General features: G+C 45.1%; 1 protein-coding gene across 6 annotated transcripts in view; it reads left to right on the top strand.

The window, feature by feature from the left end:
* LOC110983883 (potassium voltage-gated channel unc-103-like) overlaps positions 1-17,939 on the top strand; it is a 158,626-nt gene that overhangs the window by 118,027 nt on the left and 22,660 nt on the right. For all 6 annotated transcript variants that reach the window (XM_022243518.2, XM_087142162.1, XM_087142161.1 and 3 more), the window contains 2 exons: positions 14,497-14,958; positions 17,021-17,260. In XM_022243518.2, coding sequence (XP_022099210.2) covers positions 14,497-14,958; positions 17,021-17,260 — 702 coding nt within the window. The remainder of the gene's footprint in view (positions 1-14,496; positions 14,959-17,020; positions 17,261-17,939) is intronic.

Here is a 17,939-nt window from a genome sequence, read left to right as displayed (position 1 = left end):
CTGAGTAATAGGGATGCGTTCACCCAAGAAATGCGCCGAGGCTCATCGCGTATCACCCGTGCATGCTCTCTGTTATCTGCCGTCCCTACGTGCCGAAGCTGTTTACTCCGGAAAAAAAATCCTCGAGAGGCGAGCGAATTGCCGGACTAGTGCGATGAAAAAAGCGACAAGGTGCAGGTATTGCTAAATGTTGCCTGGCCCCGCAAGAGTGGATTGTATTTTTTTTGTAATGCAGTGTGGGCGTTAAAGTGGAAATCGTACTCTTCAAAAACGCTTCTGAACCAAGCTTATAACGTCCAAACGTTATTTTTAAGCAGGAAACAGTGAGTCTTGTGTGAAAGATTTTTGTCCAAGCCCAGGTTAATATTTTGTGAAGTATTTTAAAAGCAATTTTCAACGTGGCATGTTCTCTTATTTTTTTATCGCGAATTTCCAATTTTCTTTGTGACTTGTGTTGAAGGTTGAAGATCCGTAGCTGTGACTGAAAGAACAAACGCTACGAGAAATAAGAAAACAAAACAAAACAATAACAACAACAGAACAACAACACTTGGAATTGAAAAGCAGTCTTCGAGCTTTGACCTCAAGAATTACTTGAAGTCATTTATTAACGTCGGTTCTGTGCCGCTCAATGGCCAGAGCGATCTTTTGTCATTTGAATGGGAGATGAGGGCTTCTACCGCCCCCCTTTTTTACACTGCAAAATCTAAGGTGTTAAATTGATGTTAGAGGACTACACTCAGTGTGCTTTAGTCCTCTGATAACACCCAGGGTGTTAAAGATAAGGTGCAGAAGTTTTAATAAAGTTTATCACATCTGTTTGCATCGAAGCGTAGTTTACGTAATAATGTTATAGTTGACTCGAGCTCAGCTATCTATCGCCATCCGCAATTCACTGCACAGTTTACTATTGAGGGACATTGAAAAAGATGCAGTGGTACTGACTTGGTTTAGATTTCTGAGTGTCATCATAGGCCCACACCAGACTGGGTGTAGTCTTCTGGTAACACCCGGGGTGTTAAATCAGCGCCACAGTTTTTGCAGTGTGGCATCATGCACGTGGAGGATCGATACGTAGCAAAAAAAGTAATTCGGATAAAAAAGGTTACAACAGATCAGCCAAAATCGTACTAAGTGGTCCCCGAGATGGTTGCGGTATGTCAAGAAAGCATTTACGACGTGGAGGAATAAAATTTGTCATGGATTTTAAAGCAAGAGTACACGTTTTGAGCAGGCATCGATTACAGCACCTTTTTTGGTTTGTTTGTTTGTCTGTTTGTTTGTTGGGGTGTTGGGGTGTTTGTTTGTTTGTTTTGTTTGTTTTGTTTCTTCTCGTTTGGGTAAACAACTCATAATATCTCACTCTCGATCAATGGCTGATTTAATATTGTGAAGGATTCTTATTTTGCACTTGTCCATTGATGTTTTGTACTGCCAGAAAAAAAAATCGATATTCACACATTCCCAAAGGTTTCTTTTTCTGTTGATGTGTGCGAGTTACTTCCACCTCCAAGCAACAGTTTTCTACTTTCCCCGGAGATACAATCACTCTCTACAGCGGTGAATTGTGACATTCCTCTGTAAAGTCTACTTTTTGAGCTGTTTTCTTCCACGTCAATTCAGATAAGAAGAGGGACGGGAAATGGACCAACTGACCTCCAAGTTGGCAAATTTTGCTCAAAGGGGTCTGCATTTAGCACCACGCCCGATAGGCGTGAATTTGTGTATCAATTTGGAATCTTGGGGCCCTTAAGGCGGCGAATATGAAGACGCTTAGGGCAATGATTTATTGAAGAGCCGTCTACCAAAAGTAGAATCATTCCGCTTTACTGATTGCCATCACTCTGGCAAGATCACGTTCTGTTTGCGGGAATTTCATCAGCTTTCAGGGCATAGTTTTTTTTTGCAAATTTCCAAGGTGTTCGTATGCACCTTTGCTCAAAACAACGCGCGCGTGCTCAGAACTGGTAAAAAGGACCGGTATGTTTGTCGCCACCAAGCGTCTCGAAGTCTCCCATTGTTATTATTATTAGTAGTAGTAGTAGTATTTTTTTTCGATTCGTGACAGCAGCCAGCTACATCTGCCGTGTCGAATAATTCGAGTGGCTCGGCGATAAAGACATGCACTTTTCAATTCTCGAGACGGTTCGCATTTTGTTATTGCGACTCTTTTAATCACAAACAGTCGACAGCTTGCGTATTGTTTTAGTGATAATTGGACGAGGTCCATTTAGTGCGCGTGTCACGCAGCAGATATGTAGGTCATCGGGTCACAAGGCCCCCACGCTTTTGTGCCTGTGGCGCTGATGATGCGGAAACCAGGCTGCGAAAACTGCGTTGGTTGTTCCATTGCAGCTGTGTCAGAATGTTATGGCTGCCACTGTTCATGGGAGCCACTTCCCATAGACGTGCGTGTTACTCCTTGCGGCAGCCAGTCGATTTCAGAAATAACCCTCATTACCATTCGTCCAACGTATACCCCACGATGTTTCGAGAACGTTACAGTGTTTGGAGCGTATTCACACATCCAAGTTCTTACACAATGGTTGTTTTTTTGTTTTTGCAGAAAATATGCCTCTGATTTTTGTTTGTCTGTTACTGCCTCTTAACGGGACTGAATTCCCCTAATGTTTATCTTCAGATCAAGCTTTTGTCAGTGACGAATCTGCTCACCGACTAAAACAGCACTCATTCGGTGAGATTTCGTTTGCCAAAGAATAGATTGATTGTGCCCTCTAAATCATGTGACCTCTAGCGGGTATCAACCCCGTAGCAGAGTGTGTTTTGAGTGTTGTTTGCAAACAATACAGCCCAGTTACGGTATATAGGCCTAGCACCAAGCACACCAGTAGTCTGAGTACGATACCTACCGTCGGCTTTATATTTGGTGAATGATACTTATGAAACACTTTCCTTTTGTTGGACGCCATGTTTGCTGATATTTACTATCCACAATAGGTCACTTGACCTATCAGGCGCAATCGGTCTGTTCATTAGTATAGTAGTAAATATTGCCCCCCCCCCTGCGTCCTCGAAATGTTCCCAGAATCGCAAATGCAGCATATTATGATTTAAAAAAAACCCTTTTCTCGTCACGAGTTAATTCTCAAATCCTGTTGAGAATTTTAGCTCGGGGCTGCTGAGACGTGATTTTGAATCTTTGCCGTCCAGGCTTGCATAGGGACACCTCCACTGATCAAAAGCCGTCACAACCAAGTTGCAGATACTTTGGAGTTTGGGATTCACTGATGCAAGGAATAACCGTAACTCCAAGCGACATACTGAGATGAGCTAATGGGTCCGTGATATTGTAGCGACATTTTCCTCTGTGGTCCAGGTTCAACAACAGTCATCCCACCGCGGTTCGGCTGCCCAAATAGAACCCTCTAGTCAGTCCCGGGTCCCCGTGGGCCGGTTAAGGGGACCCTTCCCTGACGGCTCGATCGATTACTGGTGCAAATTTCAGAAGCGCACAGGGGTAGAAGACTCTGGTGGGATCGAGGCTGAGGAAACACCACCTCCGGTGCCTGAAAATGTGAGACACTGAATTGAGGTTTGTGGAGAGGAAACATGAAATGGGTGTGCTTGCGTCTTGGTATAAAAAGAGGGCCAGTTTCGTACAACACCAACGAGACCTCTCTGTGGAAACAACACTTGTTGATCGAACCTCTTGCAGTACTTCTTAAACATCCTTTTGCCCTGGTTTTGCCTGGGAATGAACACTGTATGTCTTTACCTTCTTGTCTTACGTTTCAGTATATTACGTTTCAGTGCGTCAAGACTATTGCGATGAGATTTTTCCCTGGTTAGAAGGCACAAGAACCCGTTGGCGCTTTAACTGTTCGAAGTCTAGAGCGGTTGTTTCTTATTCAGAATGAAAATAGGCGTAAACAGTTTTGGAATTTCTTACTACAAAACTCACAGTGATGATCATCAACGTGTACCAAAATAATGGGAAACACGAGCCACATTAATACTGGGTTTTGAAAAAAACAAGCGTTATAAATTAACATCTTCCCAATGCAAAATACATCTTGAAACTAGCCACATTGTCAAGCTCATCGTCGAATGTAGGTTAGATTAGAAAGGGAGTGTGCGGTTTTAATTTCGAGTGTCTTCGAAAGGCTTCGAGAGATTGAAATACATGAGTAATAACAATCGCCCCGTTGGGTCAGCATTCGATTCTTACGGTTTTGTAAGAGCGGGTTTGTGGGCTCAGATGACGCAGCCTTGTAAACCATCTTCTTAACACCTCTTTACATCCACGACTGGATTTTGGGATCTATTGAGACTGAAGCCAAGTGTGGCTTGGTTAATTTCCCTTACGGGGAGTGGCGTGAGTAAGTCAGGCTTAACGATGGGGAATCTATTTTCTTCTAGTGATTTGCCGCAGTCACAGGCCCAGGTTTACTGTGCACGACCCTTTTAGATGTTGTCGACGAAAGCGGAATTGTGTGATCATCTGCCTGTGGAGCACTGGCGTGTCGCAAATGTTCAATCCTGCTCCAAAATTCGCACTTCTGCCCCTCGCGTCAATGCCAAAAAAAGAAACAGACAAACAAAAAAAAATCTACCCATGATACATTAATATGGTGCCCTTCCTGTTCATAATTCCGCCCGGGAAAAAAAAATATATATATACATGCTGGATGCAGCGTCAGCGGAATCGCCGAGTTCCTCGCGCACCTGAGATGAAAGGAAGCCGACAGAGGTTTCCCGCCCAAACTTTAATCCCACATAGGCAGGGGAAAAGTACACAGGAATATTAAAGCAGAATCGCTCACATCAGCCGGGGCTGCACCGCGCGCCAAAATCTAATAAAACCGCAACCAGATACAGAAACACGTGGCAGCTAAAGATGTTACGGAAATGCCCCGGCGCCGAGGGGTTCCCGCCAAAAAGAGGGAGAGAGAGGAACGTCAGTCTATTTAATCTTCTGGAACGGCGAGCGGTACAATAAGAACATTACTGTGACGCGAGCCGTTGGAATATCTATGCAATGAAGACGTGTAATGGTGCTTTGCCGAATGCATAACCGGATAAGGGGGGGCCGATCAATTTATTAACTGCTGCAACGGTAACTGGATTGAGAGGACTGGACGCGGTGTGTGGGAAAGTGCAAATGTGACTGCTGTTGCCAATTTGTCGCAAATTCTGGTGTCAGTGCGGTGGATTTCGCGTGTGGAGGTTTGAAGACTCTGCGTGTTCTGTTTCAGTGCAGCGCGGTACAGCGTGCAGACAATGCAACTTCAAGGTGTTAGCATGCACTTTAAAAACTCCCGGGTCAGATTGACCCAGAACTGGGTCCCATTCAGCGTGAACCTTTTCTGGGCCAAAAAAACTTACACCCTTTCGGGTCGTATTTGACCCTTTCTGGGTCATAATTTGACCCGGAAAAGTGTCACCGTGACGTGGAATAGGACCCAATTCTGAAATTCTGAATCAATCTGACTGGGGAGTTTTTAGAGTGTTTTTTTAGAGGTTTTTTTGCGTCTGTAATTTTATTCTCCATGCTTTTGCGCTGTTACCAGAAGTCCACCGACGACCAGCCACCGACAGCATGCAAAGCATATAACTGAATGCCTTGACTTGTCTTTGCCAGACCCTAACCATGCTGAACCCGACAAGGTTATGCAGGATTTCAATGCTCCCTCGGTGGTCAGGGTTAAAGTTACTCTGACGCCCGTATGCTTGACAAACGGAGATTATGCTTCCTCCTTGTTGAAGACTCGGAGAGATCGTGGTATTGCCAGTGGGACGCCCGTCTGTGAGTAGGGTAAATACCCGCCGTGGAAATAATATCAACTCAATTGGGATTGAATAGGGCATGATTAGGTTGTGTCCCTAGAGATTTGATCACGTGAAACTTGCCACGTGGGGTAAAATGATCTACGCCAAGGGAAACCGTTGTCAAGGCGTTATGCCGACGTTGATTTGATCACGTGAAATTTGTCATGTGGGGTAAAATGATCTACGCCAAGGGAGTCCGTTGTCAAGGCTATGCATTCTCATTTTCTAGGTTAAGAGGACAAGCCGTTCGAAGAAATGAGCATTCACCACGTCCACATCGACCAGCATTCATAGCAAGGCGTGTTTTCGCTGCCATTTTGGATTTCCTCTTTTCTCTGTTACAATTTGGGCTCCGCCACTTCCCCTTTCGGACTGAGCTGTTTTGATACGCATAGAGCGGCACTTGCGATGAAATTGGAGACGTGCGGCACACAACAGCTTGCAAATGTCGGCTTCTTGTGGCTAATCGCCTGCCGCGTGTTCGTCGTCAGGGTATGAGATTAGATTGTGAGTCTCTGGATATTATCTCGGAGAATCAGAATGTCGGTGCCATTTTGTGGATAGTTGGACTGCTTAGTTTTTATTCATATTGAAATCTGTTTGATTAGGTGTCCCCCTAGTACTGGTTACTGTGGATCCGTGGTATGCGCCTGCCAGTGTTGTACAGTAACGACATTTAAGACTTTATTCAAATAATTATAATACATCTGAAATGTTACCTCAAATTTATCTGGAATAATGAAATCTAAATTGTACTAATGAAATTCCCAAAGTGGACTGGTGTTAAATTTGCCTCTGTAACAAATAGTCAGGCCATAGTACCGTGAGACTATTACTAAAAGACGATTACACCTATAGTTTCTCAAGCTATCTTGTCGATTAACGATGAATTATTAAACGCACAATTTATGACAGAAGCATCAGAGCCAATACACATTGTCTCATCCCTGACGCGTTGTTACCAAAAACATTCCCCTTGTACGGTGCATCTCAACAGAATTTATTCGATTTGGGAAGAGGTTGGTGCCCTGTCTGCGACAGATCTTGCAACGAATGGACATGTATCGCCTCAAATTTTGTCGATGAGACGCTGTGTATACGCGTTTCTTCTGGACAGAACTGCAGATTGCTTTTGACTTGCCAAAAGTGCACGAACCACGAAGTGTAATTAGAGACAGTGGACCATTCACCTAGTGTGTATTTTCCAAGAAAACAGGAGACTGAACATCCGCAAACCTGCTCAGACAAGGGTCTCACTGTTCTTACTGATCACCCTCATGTTGCAGAGTGGATACATTCGCAGCGACAATTTTAACAAAATTGCTTTTTATTTTAATGTTCGTTCAAGCAGCCCAATTGGCGAAGGGTGTAATTCCTATCTTAAGGAATGTGGATGTCTCATTTTGTAGCTTACCAAAGTCAACGGAAATATACACAGATAAGTAAACTAAAGTCTTTTTTGTATACCGATTATGGAGGAAATGCTTTTTGTTTCACCTCTGATTTATCTCATGGTATTAAGAGCTCACAGAATTGGGCAGCGCTAGTCTTCAAAAGAGCAAAAAATAAAAATGAGATTTGGGGAAATGTGTGATGATTAAACTAATCTGTGAAACGTTTGAAGCTGAAATTTCATCCGCTGCGCGTTTCTGTGCATTAAATCCAGACTGAATGGCCTGTGTGTAACGTTCAACATTTCCAACAATCAGATTTCAAAAACATCATATTCCGACAAACAAATTGAAGCCAGGCTCAAAATAGCAATATTGCCAGAACTCAAAACTGGCTACTTACCCAAGCGTGCCCGGATTAGAAACACTACGTAACATTTGAGTTTCAAGCCATGCCCATTGTATATGCAAAGCACGGGACGATTGTAGACAACTGGGTCTGAAACCCGAGAAGACATTTTATCGCACAATTCATTCTCAGTGGCGGGCATGCACAAAAGCACTGGAGACAGATTGATACCCTACACTTCAGATTCGGGCAAAATCGTGCGTAACGCAGCATGAATAATTGAAATTAAGTAAATATTTTAAACGGCTCGTCGGCCGGCGTTTGGCGGGTCTTTTATTCTCTGGCCTGCGTCACGTAATTTAGTTCATCGATACACAGCCAGCAAAGTCCGTGTGGGAATACCATTGCCCTAATTAGCGCTTATTTGTAGGTTTCAAGGGTAACTTGCGTTGCCATGCTAAGGACATGTTTTCCTCTTGTATTTTGTGTCTCCCTTTTTGGGGGAGGGGGTGTTTTTGCACAGCGGCTACCACTGAGGCAGTTTTTGAAATTTAAAGTCAGAGGTATTACAGAGAGAAAAAAGTCTTTTGTACCTATTGGTCTTGAGCGCAATTCCCTAGCAACGGAGGCCCTTTTGGTAGGAACTTCACTTCGCTGGTTCACGAACGACTATGAAATGGGCACGTTACGGTGGCATCGCTACCAACAAATGAACACTCCCGACCGTCATGGCTCTTTTTAACCGATGAGAAGTTGCTTCTGCTCAAGGCGGGTATATACCGTTGTAATATCACTCCGCATGGTCTCTATTCCAAGTGCTTATACACAAAGAAAACTTGTTTCAGCCCGTGGCTACATCGAGGTTCCCATAGCTGCACCTTTATTATGCGTGGCTGAAACTTCTTCCTCCAATAAACCGGCACCACAGTTCCAAAAGGGCCAACCTTTCCTATCACCGTATAGTCGTCAAATAATTGTCGCATCACTCGAATTTAAAGCATTCTACTAACGTGGGCACTTCAGAAAGTACGGACTCCCGTGAAGACGCGGTCGGAAAGCCGCTCGGTAGTGCGTAAACGTACCTTCAGGTGCATTCCGACGCGAGCTTGCCACAGTTCCCATACTATTGTCGTACCCCTTCTCCGCCATTAGACGAACCCACTCACCCTGACGGTCTTCACGGCAGTCTTATCCCAGACTGTGACCCCGTTTCCAGGTCAGCTTAATCTGTTGTTGGAGGGTCATTTTGAAAGTTTCGTGTTCAAACAAAATTAGAATCCTCTAAACTATAAACCTTAGCAGAAGTATCCAACCGACCTATTGTTTTTGTAAATCTAGGGAATATGCCATCTCCTGATAAGCAAACCAGATTTGAAGCCGGGGTTTGGAAAATTTCGTATGACTCTAAGGAGTAGGCTATACAGCGCCACCAGGTGTTCCTTTTCGAAGTCAGCAGTTGGCTTTATAGTCGTGCATCAAAGGAAGGAGTCTGCGATCTGTTGCACCTAGACCGGCGTTTATTCCCTATAATATAGTTTAGCCAAGGGAATGAGAATACAGAATATTGGTGGAATTTAGGGGCTGAATTGGGACTCTTCAAGAAAGTGACATCGCTGCATCGAATGGATCATAAGTCCGAAATTGGGACGGTACAAATATATCATTACTGCAAAGCCAGGAATGTGAAGACAGATGATGCAAACACGAAACGCTGAACTAAAAAAAAAATAAATAAATAAAAAAAATCCCAAATCGTCTGGTCACCCTACAGCTTCTCCGCAGCCTAATTATTGTCACTGAACCCAATTCGGGTCAAGATAGCTTATTTTGCAACAAGGCAAGCAAAACCCTGGCTTCTTCCACGCCTCATCGATCCCGCAGATTGACGTGACAATTACCAGTAAACTCCTTCGTCCCCTCTTCTCCCCGTTTGTTTTTCTCTTTCTCTCGGGGGCACTCGGCAATCAGACGCTCATCACTCGCCGCTGTTACACACGCCACCTCCATCAAACCCTCGAAAATGTCCCATCTCAATGGCGCAGTAATCGCGATTTTCTCGAGTGCCATACGCGGTGATGACAGACAATGATAAGTATGATAGTGACAGTCTCATCGAAAGCATGCACCCAGCGCAGCGCGAGGCACCGGCGAGCAATTTCCAAGTTCTCGCTTTATACGCAGGCTGTGTTCAAATGGGCAATGAGTGGAAATAAGCAGCGCATCCTCACAGGAGTAATTCGGCACCATCACAGGTTTGCAAATCGATGGACCGGACTTACCATCAATCCGTCTAGTTAGTTACCGAACGAGGCAGACTTGTTCCAGCGAAAGGTCGCGTATGCACTGTGACGAATTAGTTGGAACATGGGGGAAATAAAAAAAACCTGTTTTTAGCAAACTAGCCGTGCTGATTGCTACGATTGGTCGTTCGATTGCACCCTAGGAATGAGCGTGTGTTGTTGTCTCAGACTCCTTTACTGATGGCGCCGCACTCTGTAAACGTGTGCGTTTTCCTACAAAGCTCAGTGGACCGCGAACCCCTCAAGCTCCATATTATGGAATTGCATGTGCAAACTTAAAAGTGTGACTTTGTCGGTACATCCAGACGACCTCGTTCTTTCATTTTTTTTCTTCTGGAAAACTTCCTTTTTTTCAGAAGTGCACAGTGATGACTACCAACAGTCAAATAACTTTTACCCACCGACAGAGCAAATCGAAGGACATTGGCACACGATGTGCTGCAGTTTAAAAGGATTGTGTAGTTTTTAACTTTCAACGTATAGAGCTGCATTAAACCAAGATGCCAAATTGCTTGCCTGAACATTTTAAGCTCCCTACATTAAAGTGCCTGCGAGAGGAAGGGAATGGTTCGGGAAAAAATCGCTCTTGTGTATGATCAAAGTTTCTCAGAATCGCTCCAAATGCTGAGCCGATTGGGAAATGCTGCGGCACTTTCACTGATCCGGATCTGCCGAGTTGTGTACGCGGGGCTCATAATCACTGACCCACATCTCTAATCTCGCATCTTAACCCAGAGAAACTTGGGACTTCCTCACTTCGCTGTGCCACGGCGAAATAACATTTGGGCCCGGGTATTGTAACTAACCTGAGTGTAACTTAGTACGTAGGGACCGTCTGAAGTTGCCCGCCCGCATGCACCAGCGTCAGGCAAGGGGAATTGTACACCGGGTCTCCCTGCCGCGGCCTGTACACTCGGTGACGCCGCGGGGACAGTGGGTCGACTACCGGAGAATTGGCGGATTTGTGACGAGGGGCTGCAAATTGAGTCGAGGAGCAGGAAGGCGGAAGAGGGTCTTGCGGGGGTTCAAGCCCGGTCGCGTTGTTACTCGAGTGCGCTTGAAAATGTTATTTTCGTCTAATGTTCCTATTTTGTAGCTCTCTTATGAGCTGCCGGGATGTCGTGCATGATTTGGGAAAAAAGCTCTTTCATAAGCCTAAATCTTAAGTTCTTTTCCACTGCGAGTTGGGCCTACATTTGTTTCCTGTGACGTTCAGCGTTCTGAGAAGCAGCTGGCTTCATCACGTCGGGTTGGTTTGGGTTTTATGACGATCACTAAGGGTGACTGACGTAAAAGCGGGATCAAAGCAGTGGAGAAGCAAGATGTTCTGGACAGTTTTTAGAGTGCCGTACTTGATGGCTTTAATTTGATTGGAAGATGACCGGGTTCGATTGAAAATACGCGGAACTTTTATAGTGCTTTGTGCACGCGAGATTAAGGACGATGAAATCATCAGCGACTACATAATTATAGGCGAAACGAGCCACGCAGAATGTTCCTCGATGGGAAAGTAGCTGTATTCCGATTCATTGATTCTGCAAAGCCTTCAATTATAAGCGGTTACAGTTGTGAGTCCTGAATGATGAACGACACAAACACGCACATCCCCGGTGCCTTACTTCGTATAGCACCAATACGAATCCTCGTCTATCGAGCACAATACGATGGCCCTTTTCCAATACTCGACTTGGGCTCCGTCTCAGGTTTCGTTCCCAAAACCCATCCCCGATTGTGGGCCTGAAGCGTTTAAATTAAATTGGATTACTGTAACTTCTGGCTCTCTTGCATCTTATTTGATGTTTTGTGGCACTATTAGACTAATTACTGCGCTCACAGCTTCAAATTCTGCCAGTTAAAAAACAGTTGAAGCCTGAGACGGAGCAGAGGTTGAGTATTGAAAAACGGCCTGTGTCGTATACCTGATTCTGTCATATTCCATAGTATGCGCACTGCAACGCCATCTTGTACTGAGTTGTAATTCTCTCCGTCCACTTGCCCCAATTTCTTCCCTCTTGGCGCTCCATATACTCAAATCGACAGATCGCATTAGGACAGATCGTGTCCTAATACTCACCAAAGAGGATGGTCGGTAGAAAGTCCTCTTCAGTTCTGGCTTGCGGGTCATTTAATCTACCGCGGCCTCAGTCTATTCCTTCTAATTCGACAAAGAAAACAGAATGTTCAGTCGTTACCAGACGGCTTAATTCTCTCCGTCCGGGGTTGGGAAATTGCTTGACCTCTTAAATTTCGTCCTACGGTATCATGCCCTTTTTCCCCTGTAAGCCGTTCGAGGCTTGGCGGGACTGGTGGCCTGGGAAGTTGAAAGTGCATTGAAATGCAGTGAGAAGTGCAGGACCTAGAAGGTTTGTTTTTTTTTTTTTAATCCGATTGACTCCGAAACGCTCGAGAAGTAACAAAGTTGACTATATGACTGTTCTTCCACCGTTGTCAAGAAAAAGGTGGTACAGCTTTATCGATTTTTTTCCATTTTTGTTTGTCGGGCTGAATTTATCTGAAAATACCCGACTTTTTGTAGATTTGAGCTTTAAAATAAGAGAAGGCCAAAGCATACCTCCCAAATGAATTGAGATGCATGGAATGGTGTGCCTCTACATGATTGCCTTTTCGTGACGTGCAGGTTATCCTCGGTTCCTTGTATGTTTAGCGTATGTCTTTGGTGAGATTTCCAGGGTGTATAATTATCTCGCGTATTTCTTGCTTTTAATCGATATAACAGGCAAGCCCAGTCTCCACATTGTGTCACATTAGTGATTCTATGCCGGAACTGTGTCCAACGGGAATGTCGATGACGCGGCCCAATTGGTGATTTGCAACCCGAGCTCAGGCGGTTTCGAGCATGCGGGCAACTAACAACGGCTGATAAAGTCTGCTGCCACCAAGAGTCTCAGATGCCTTTTTCGAGTCACAAAAATTTGCTTAGGAACGGCACGGCTGAAATAATCGGTTGAAGTGGCATCCTTTTACGTGCATTGGGGATTTGAGAACTTTGCCCTGCGCACTGCAGAGATGACGATGTGGTATTGTTACATTTTGTGCCAATATTCAACCACCACAAGTATGCACACAACATACAGCCCGGCAGGCGTTGTGCCGTGTGCAGAGCATAGACGACACACCAGTTTACTCAGAGAGAAAGGTACCCTTTCCCTATGGTTCTCGGCACCATGCAGTTATGAAAGCCAAAATCAGCCAAAAGGCAACAGTCGAGGAAAGTGACAGATTCGAGTCCCGGGGGGGACCTTCATTTCATTCGTAGTGATTAATTTTGGGATTTAGAAAGAGAGACTGAAAGTGATAGGGCCCCACGGCGTGATTATTCCAGACCCTCTGGGCTTATAGTCGAGAAGGATCGTGGTACTCAACGGGCCGTCAGTTCCGAGGCTAAAAGAGGTAATTTTGGAGATCACTCACAGCTCGAGAGAGAGGGGAAAAATACCCATCCATCATTTTACAGAGAGAAAGAAATCTTATTGAAAACCTTTTGCTCTAGACGTCAACGCGAAAAAAAGCTTTAGCCACGTCTGCATTCGGGATGTTTTGGCTGTGCCTTAAAAGTTCAAGCAATAGATGCGTCTCGGAAGAAATAGCCCTAACAAAAAGTCCCCTTATCAGATGCCTTATCACGGGTAACAAAATCCGCTGCGTTTGTATCCCGCAATAAACAAAACGACTCTAAAGGCGCCTTTCCATTATGTTCGTTTCAGGGAGCGTTGCGTGTACACGATGCGTTCGTGCGTTTCACTTTCACATACACAAAAATCGACTACATTAACATAACACGCGTGTGCGTTGCGTTCGGCCTTCAAAATTGCACCGGGGGCGATTTGGACAGATAGGCAACGCTTGGCGCAAGTGTTGACGCGCATATGGAAAGATGCCTTTATTCTGCTCGCCCCTTGTGGCCTGAGGAAGACTTTCAAAGTGTACAAACACCACAGAACTGCGGCGCTGAATTGAAACCATGTGGTAGGCAATTTTGCAGTGTAGTTTTTTTTTTCTGTAATGTGACTAGCTTGGGAAAGTTTGATCGGAGTGGAGTCGAAGATTCATTAAATTTTGTGATCCGGATTCGGTTCCCATTATCATTCACGTGGAACTTATCTAAAGGCTCCACCAGATTCCACGAGCGTTTTCAAGGTTTGTCTTTTTTTAGGCGAAGGTTTTGGAGTGTTTCGTTTTTTGTGTTTGTGCCCTTTGCGGTTGCCTGATATAACACTCCAGAAGCTTCTGAGTAAAGCGGAGCGTTGGGAATAGGAATGCGGAAATGAGAGAAAATAAATGTGGAGTACTTTTTATCATGGTCTCAACCGGTTGGTGTAGACCCTTCACATTGCCTACAGTATGATAACCTTTGGGCATCAAGACACCCAGTGCAAAATGCACTGCACTGTATGTTCAATATGTTGTCAGGAGGGAATAATTTCCATTTATTAGTTGATGGCTACCTTCTACTATTTGCTTTTTAGCTGCTCTAGATTTCTAGGACAATTTCTTGATTTGGTCTTTTGTCTGCAATTGTACTGACGGGCAGCCATAGTTTGCCAACCTGTCGCAGGCAAAAGCTTCGCCTACGAGTTTGAAATAGGGAGGTCTGTTGTTAGAAAGTAACAGTTTTCCTTTTTGCTTTGTTTTGTTCCGTACACAGGTGATTCGGCTCACCTCGGACGAGATCAACCACAAAAAACTGCGGAGCCGTAAACTCCACAACTACACCATCCTGCATTACTCGCCCTTCAAGGCCGTCTGGGACTGGTTCGTGCTGCTCCTGGTCGTGTACACCGCCATCTTCACGCCTTACGCCGCCGCCTTCCTCCTCAACGACGACGAGCGGCGGGCCAAGCTCAACAAGGAGGCCGAGACGCGGGCCGGAGAAGGGCTGTCTTCCAGCTACACCGAGCCGCTGGTCATTCTGGACCTGATCGTGGACATCATGTTCATCGTGGACATCTTCATCAACTTCCGCACCACCTTCATCGACGACGTGAAGGGGGAGGTGGTGTCAGACCCGGCCAAGATCGCTAAGCACTACCTAAAGGGCTGGTTTGTTATCGACGTGCTGGCGGCCATCCCGTTCGATCTGATCCTTTTCGGCTTGGCTAACGATGAGGTGAGTCATCACGAAGCCAAAGTCCGATTCTAATATTACCTGGAGCGGTGGCGTACCTAAGATTTTACTGGGGGCACAAAGGGGGAACCAGCATCTTATGGGGGGGGCACCAGCTTTCAGTGGTGTGGTTTTTTGGGGCAAGTTTTTGTTAGCCTTGTTCGATATCCATTCATCCGCTTTTTTTCTTGGGGGGGGGGCACCTCGGGGGACTGAGAACTGGTGGGGGGCTACGGCACTGAACCGGAGTGGCTTCGGCAGTGCCTCGGCATAGCTCGTCCCACTGATCCCCAGATCTCTCTGTGTGCAACCAGCAAAAGCCATTAACATTATTACAACACCTTTGCCACTGGATGACTCACTATTCAAAGAGCATCGATGTGGTTTCTGGGGCCCACAGCTTCGAATCTACTTCCGTTGTTGAACTCAGAAGTTAAAAACTATGGACCATGGCCAGATCACTTGTTTTGTAACCTATCACTCTTCTTTTTTTCCCAATTCCGTCTTTGTCCGGAATTCTCGTCCTAGTCTTTTGGCTGCGGCCTCGAGACTTAATTTTCACGAGTTTAGTCTCATAGGTTGAGACCCTCAGGCCCAACGCTGGTCCATTTCCTGTTACAAGACAAACCAAACTGTCCAATATGAGGCAAGAGACCGCAGCGTTTTCATAGATGCACCAGCAAGCCTTTAAAATGATATGTAGTTCGAGGTGAAGCCGAAGACGAAAACAGGGCCTTCAAAGAGGTCCTTTTTTTTCGTTTGCGTAAGCGTTCATTTTAATGGTGTGGGTTCTTTGTCGGTATGTCAATTAAGGGTGCGTTCGATTGGCTCAAACGAGGCAACCCTGACCGCTAGCTGTGTGTGCTGATCAAATACGTTAGAAGATTGGGATGAGATTGAGTTTACTCAGGTCAACTCGTGAATGGAAGGTGGTCGAACGCATGCTAAGTTCCTGACAAGTACAGCTTTACCCGTGTGAACGTTGGGCATTACTTGAGCTCTACAAACGGCATTCCTTCCAACTTCCGATTATGTTGCACACAGCATGGGCCCGATTAGGTTTCTAGTCAACTCAGACCCACACCAACTCAGACCCACGCCAGAACGGATCCAACGTCAATTTGGACCTAATGCAAACTGGGACCCAACATGAGGAACATCTTATACAGGCCAATAGAAAATTCTACCAAACTAAATATTTCTGTTGTTGAATCTTGAGTTTATGCACCCGATACAAAGTTCCAGTGAAATTCTAGTTCCAACATTAATTTTTTTGCTTAACGTTCCATTTTCTTAAATTTAAAATCCTTTAAATTGTGCCCAAAATGAGAAAATATTTAACGTTTCACAAAAATTGGAATTGGATAGTGCATTTAATACAAATTTATTAACACATTTTTTTCGGAAAAGTAAGGCAGGAAATATTTTGAACAAAATAAACAATGATCATTTTCCCATTAAAAGAACTGGTTGAAGAGGTCAGAAATAGCTCAAATCACAGAACAGTGAGTACGTATATAGAGCCCACAATACACTGGGGGTCCTAAAAAAGGCCCCGAGACCCACTCTGCGGGGGCTTTGCACTTTTATTATTTCAAAGTTTGGCTTGGCTGACTCTTAAGGCTATTAACTGATTTTCTTTGTCTGTTTTATTTTTTTTATTCGGACTCGGTGAGTCCGAGTAGGTTCGCGTTGGGCACTAGTTGGCATGGGTTCGGGTTGGTATTGGGTTAGGGTTGGTATTGGGTCCGAGATAGCATGGGTCCGAGTTAGCATGAATCCAGGTTGACTTGCGTCCGAGTTGACCTCATCCACTTGAGGAGACCTGGGGAGGGAAACGAAAGGGGGTCTTAAGGTGGGACTTGATCGCTTGTCTGCTCTTGTTAGTCGCTTACTTATACTGGCGTTTTTGAAAAAGGACAACATCCATTAACGGCGATTTAAAAGTCTTCACGCTGGACACAAAAAAGGATACCGTCACCAAGTGAAAAAGATTGAAGGAAATCTGTTCAAGTGAACACTTCAAATGTATCACCCGTCCCTTATTCTGCGTCCCCCTTTGTAGAAAACTACCACAACCATGGGTCTGCTCAAGTCGGCCCGCCTGCTCCGGCTGCTACGCGTGGCCCGCCGCCTGGACCAATACTCACAGTACGCACCTGCCGTCATCTTCCTGCTGATGTGCGCCTTCACGCTGGTGGCTCACTGGATGGCCTGCTGCTGGTACTCCATTGGGGAGGGGGAACGGGACTTGGACTACGGCTGGCTCAACCAGCTGTCCAGGGACATCAACGAGACATATAGGGTGAGTCTTTGGTCAAGAATCTCAGATAGATCAGAGGAGAAACGTGAGTCATTTTGCGGCTCCAAGAAAATTTATTGTTAACCCCAAAATTTAAAATAGCTAATTTCTCCCCGGATCTTCTCACAGACGAGGCGGAATCCGCACCCAGACCTCGATTGTTCCATAACTGGTATTTTTTCATTCATTTCAGAAATTCATGATAAGTACAGCCCTGCGTCCGAGAAATTTTCTTTCAATCTGACACAGGGTTCTTGTGGTAATTATAGTGCGGGCTTCCTCGCTGATGCATTGAGAACATAGTTGAAAAAAGTTGACATTTTTGGAAGATATGTCTTTTAGAGAGAGCACTTCGCCTGTAAATAGTATAGAATGTCAGATTTTCATTAAATAAATGCCAAAATGCCCAGAAAATACCAGTAAAAATCCTGAAGGCTCATCATCATAAAAGTGCACTGCATATCAGAAGCTATGCACAGGGGGGCAGATCCCACCGCATAACTTCAAGGGTCAAACATGTTGCATCTTCAGGCCTATTTGACAAGTGGTTCATTCTCAGTGCGTGGAGGCGTGGATTAAAACTGCGAGATTTTACGGGGTTTTTTTTGTTTGTTTGTTTGATAAACATTCCGCTTGAATCACAGCACCAGGCCTTCTAACTTGAGAATGTGGTGTATATACA

Source organism: Acanthaster planci, linkage group LG10, assembly GCF_054643075.1.
Source record: "Acanthaster planci isolate LZ-2023a linkage group LG10, COTS_SCS, whole genome shotgun sequence".
In the NCBI taxonomy this organism is placed as follows: domain Eukaryota; kingdom Metazoa; phylum Echinodermata; class Asteroidea; order Valvatida; family Acanthasteridae; genus Acanthaster; species Acanthaster planci.
This window is presented reverse-complemented; position numbering and strand designations above follow the sequence as displayed.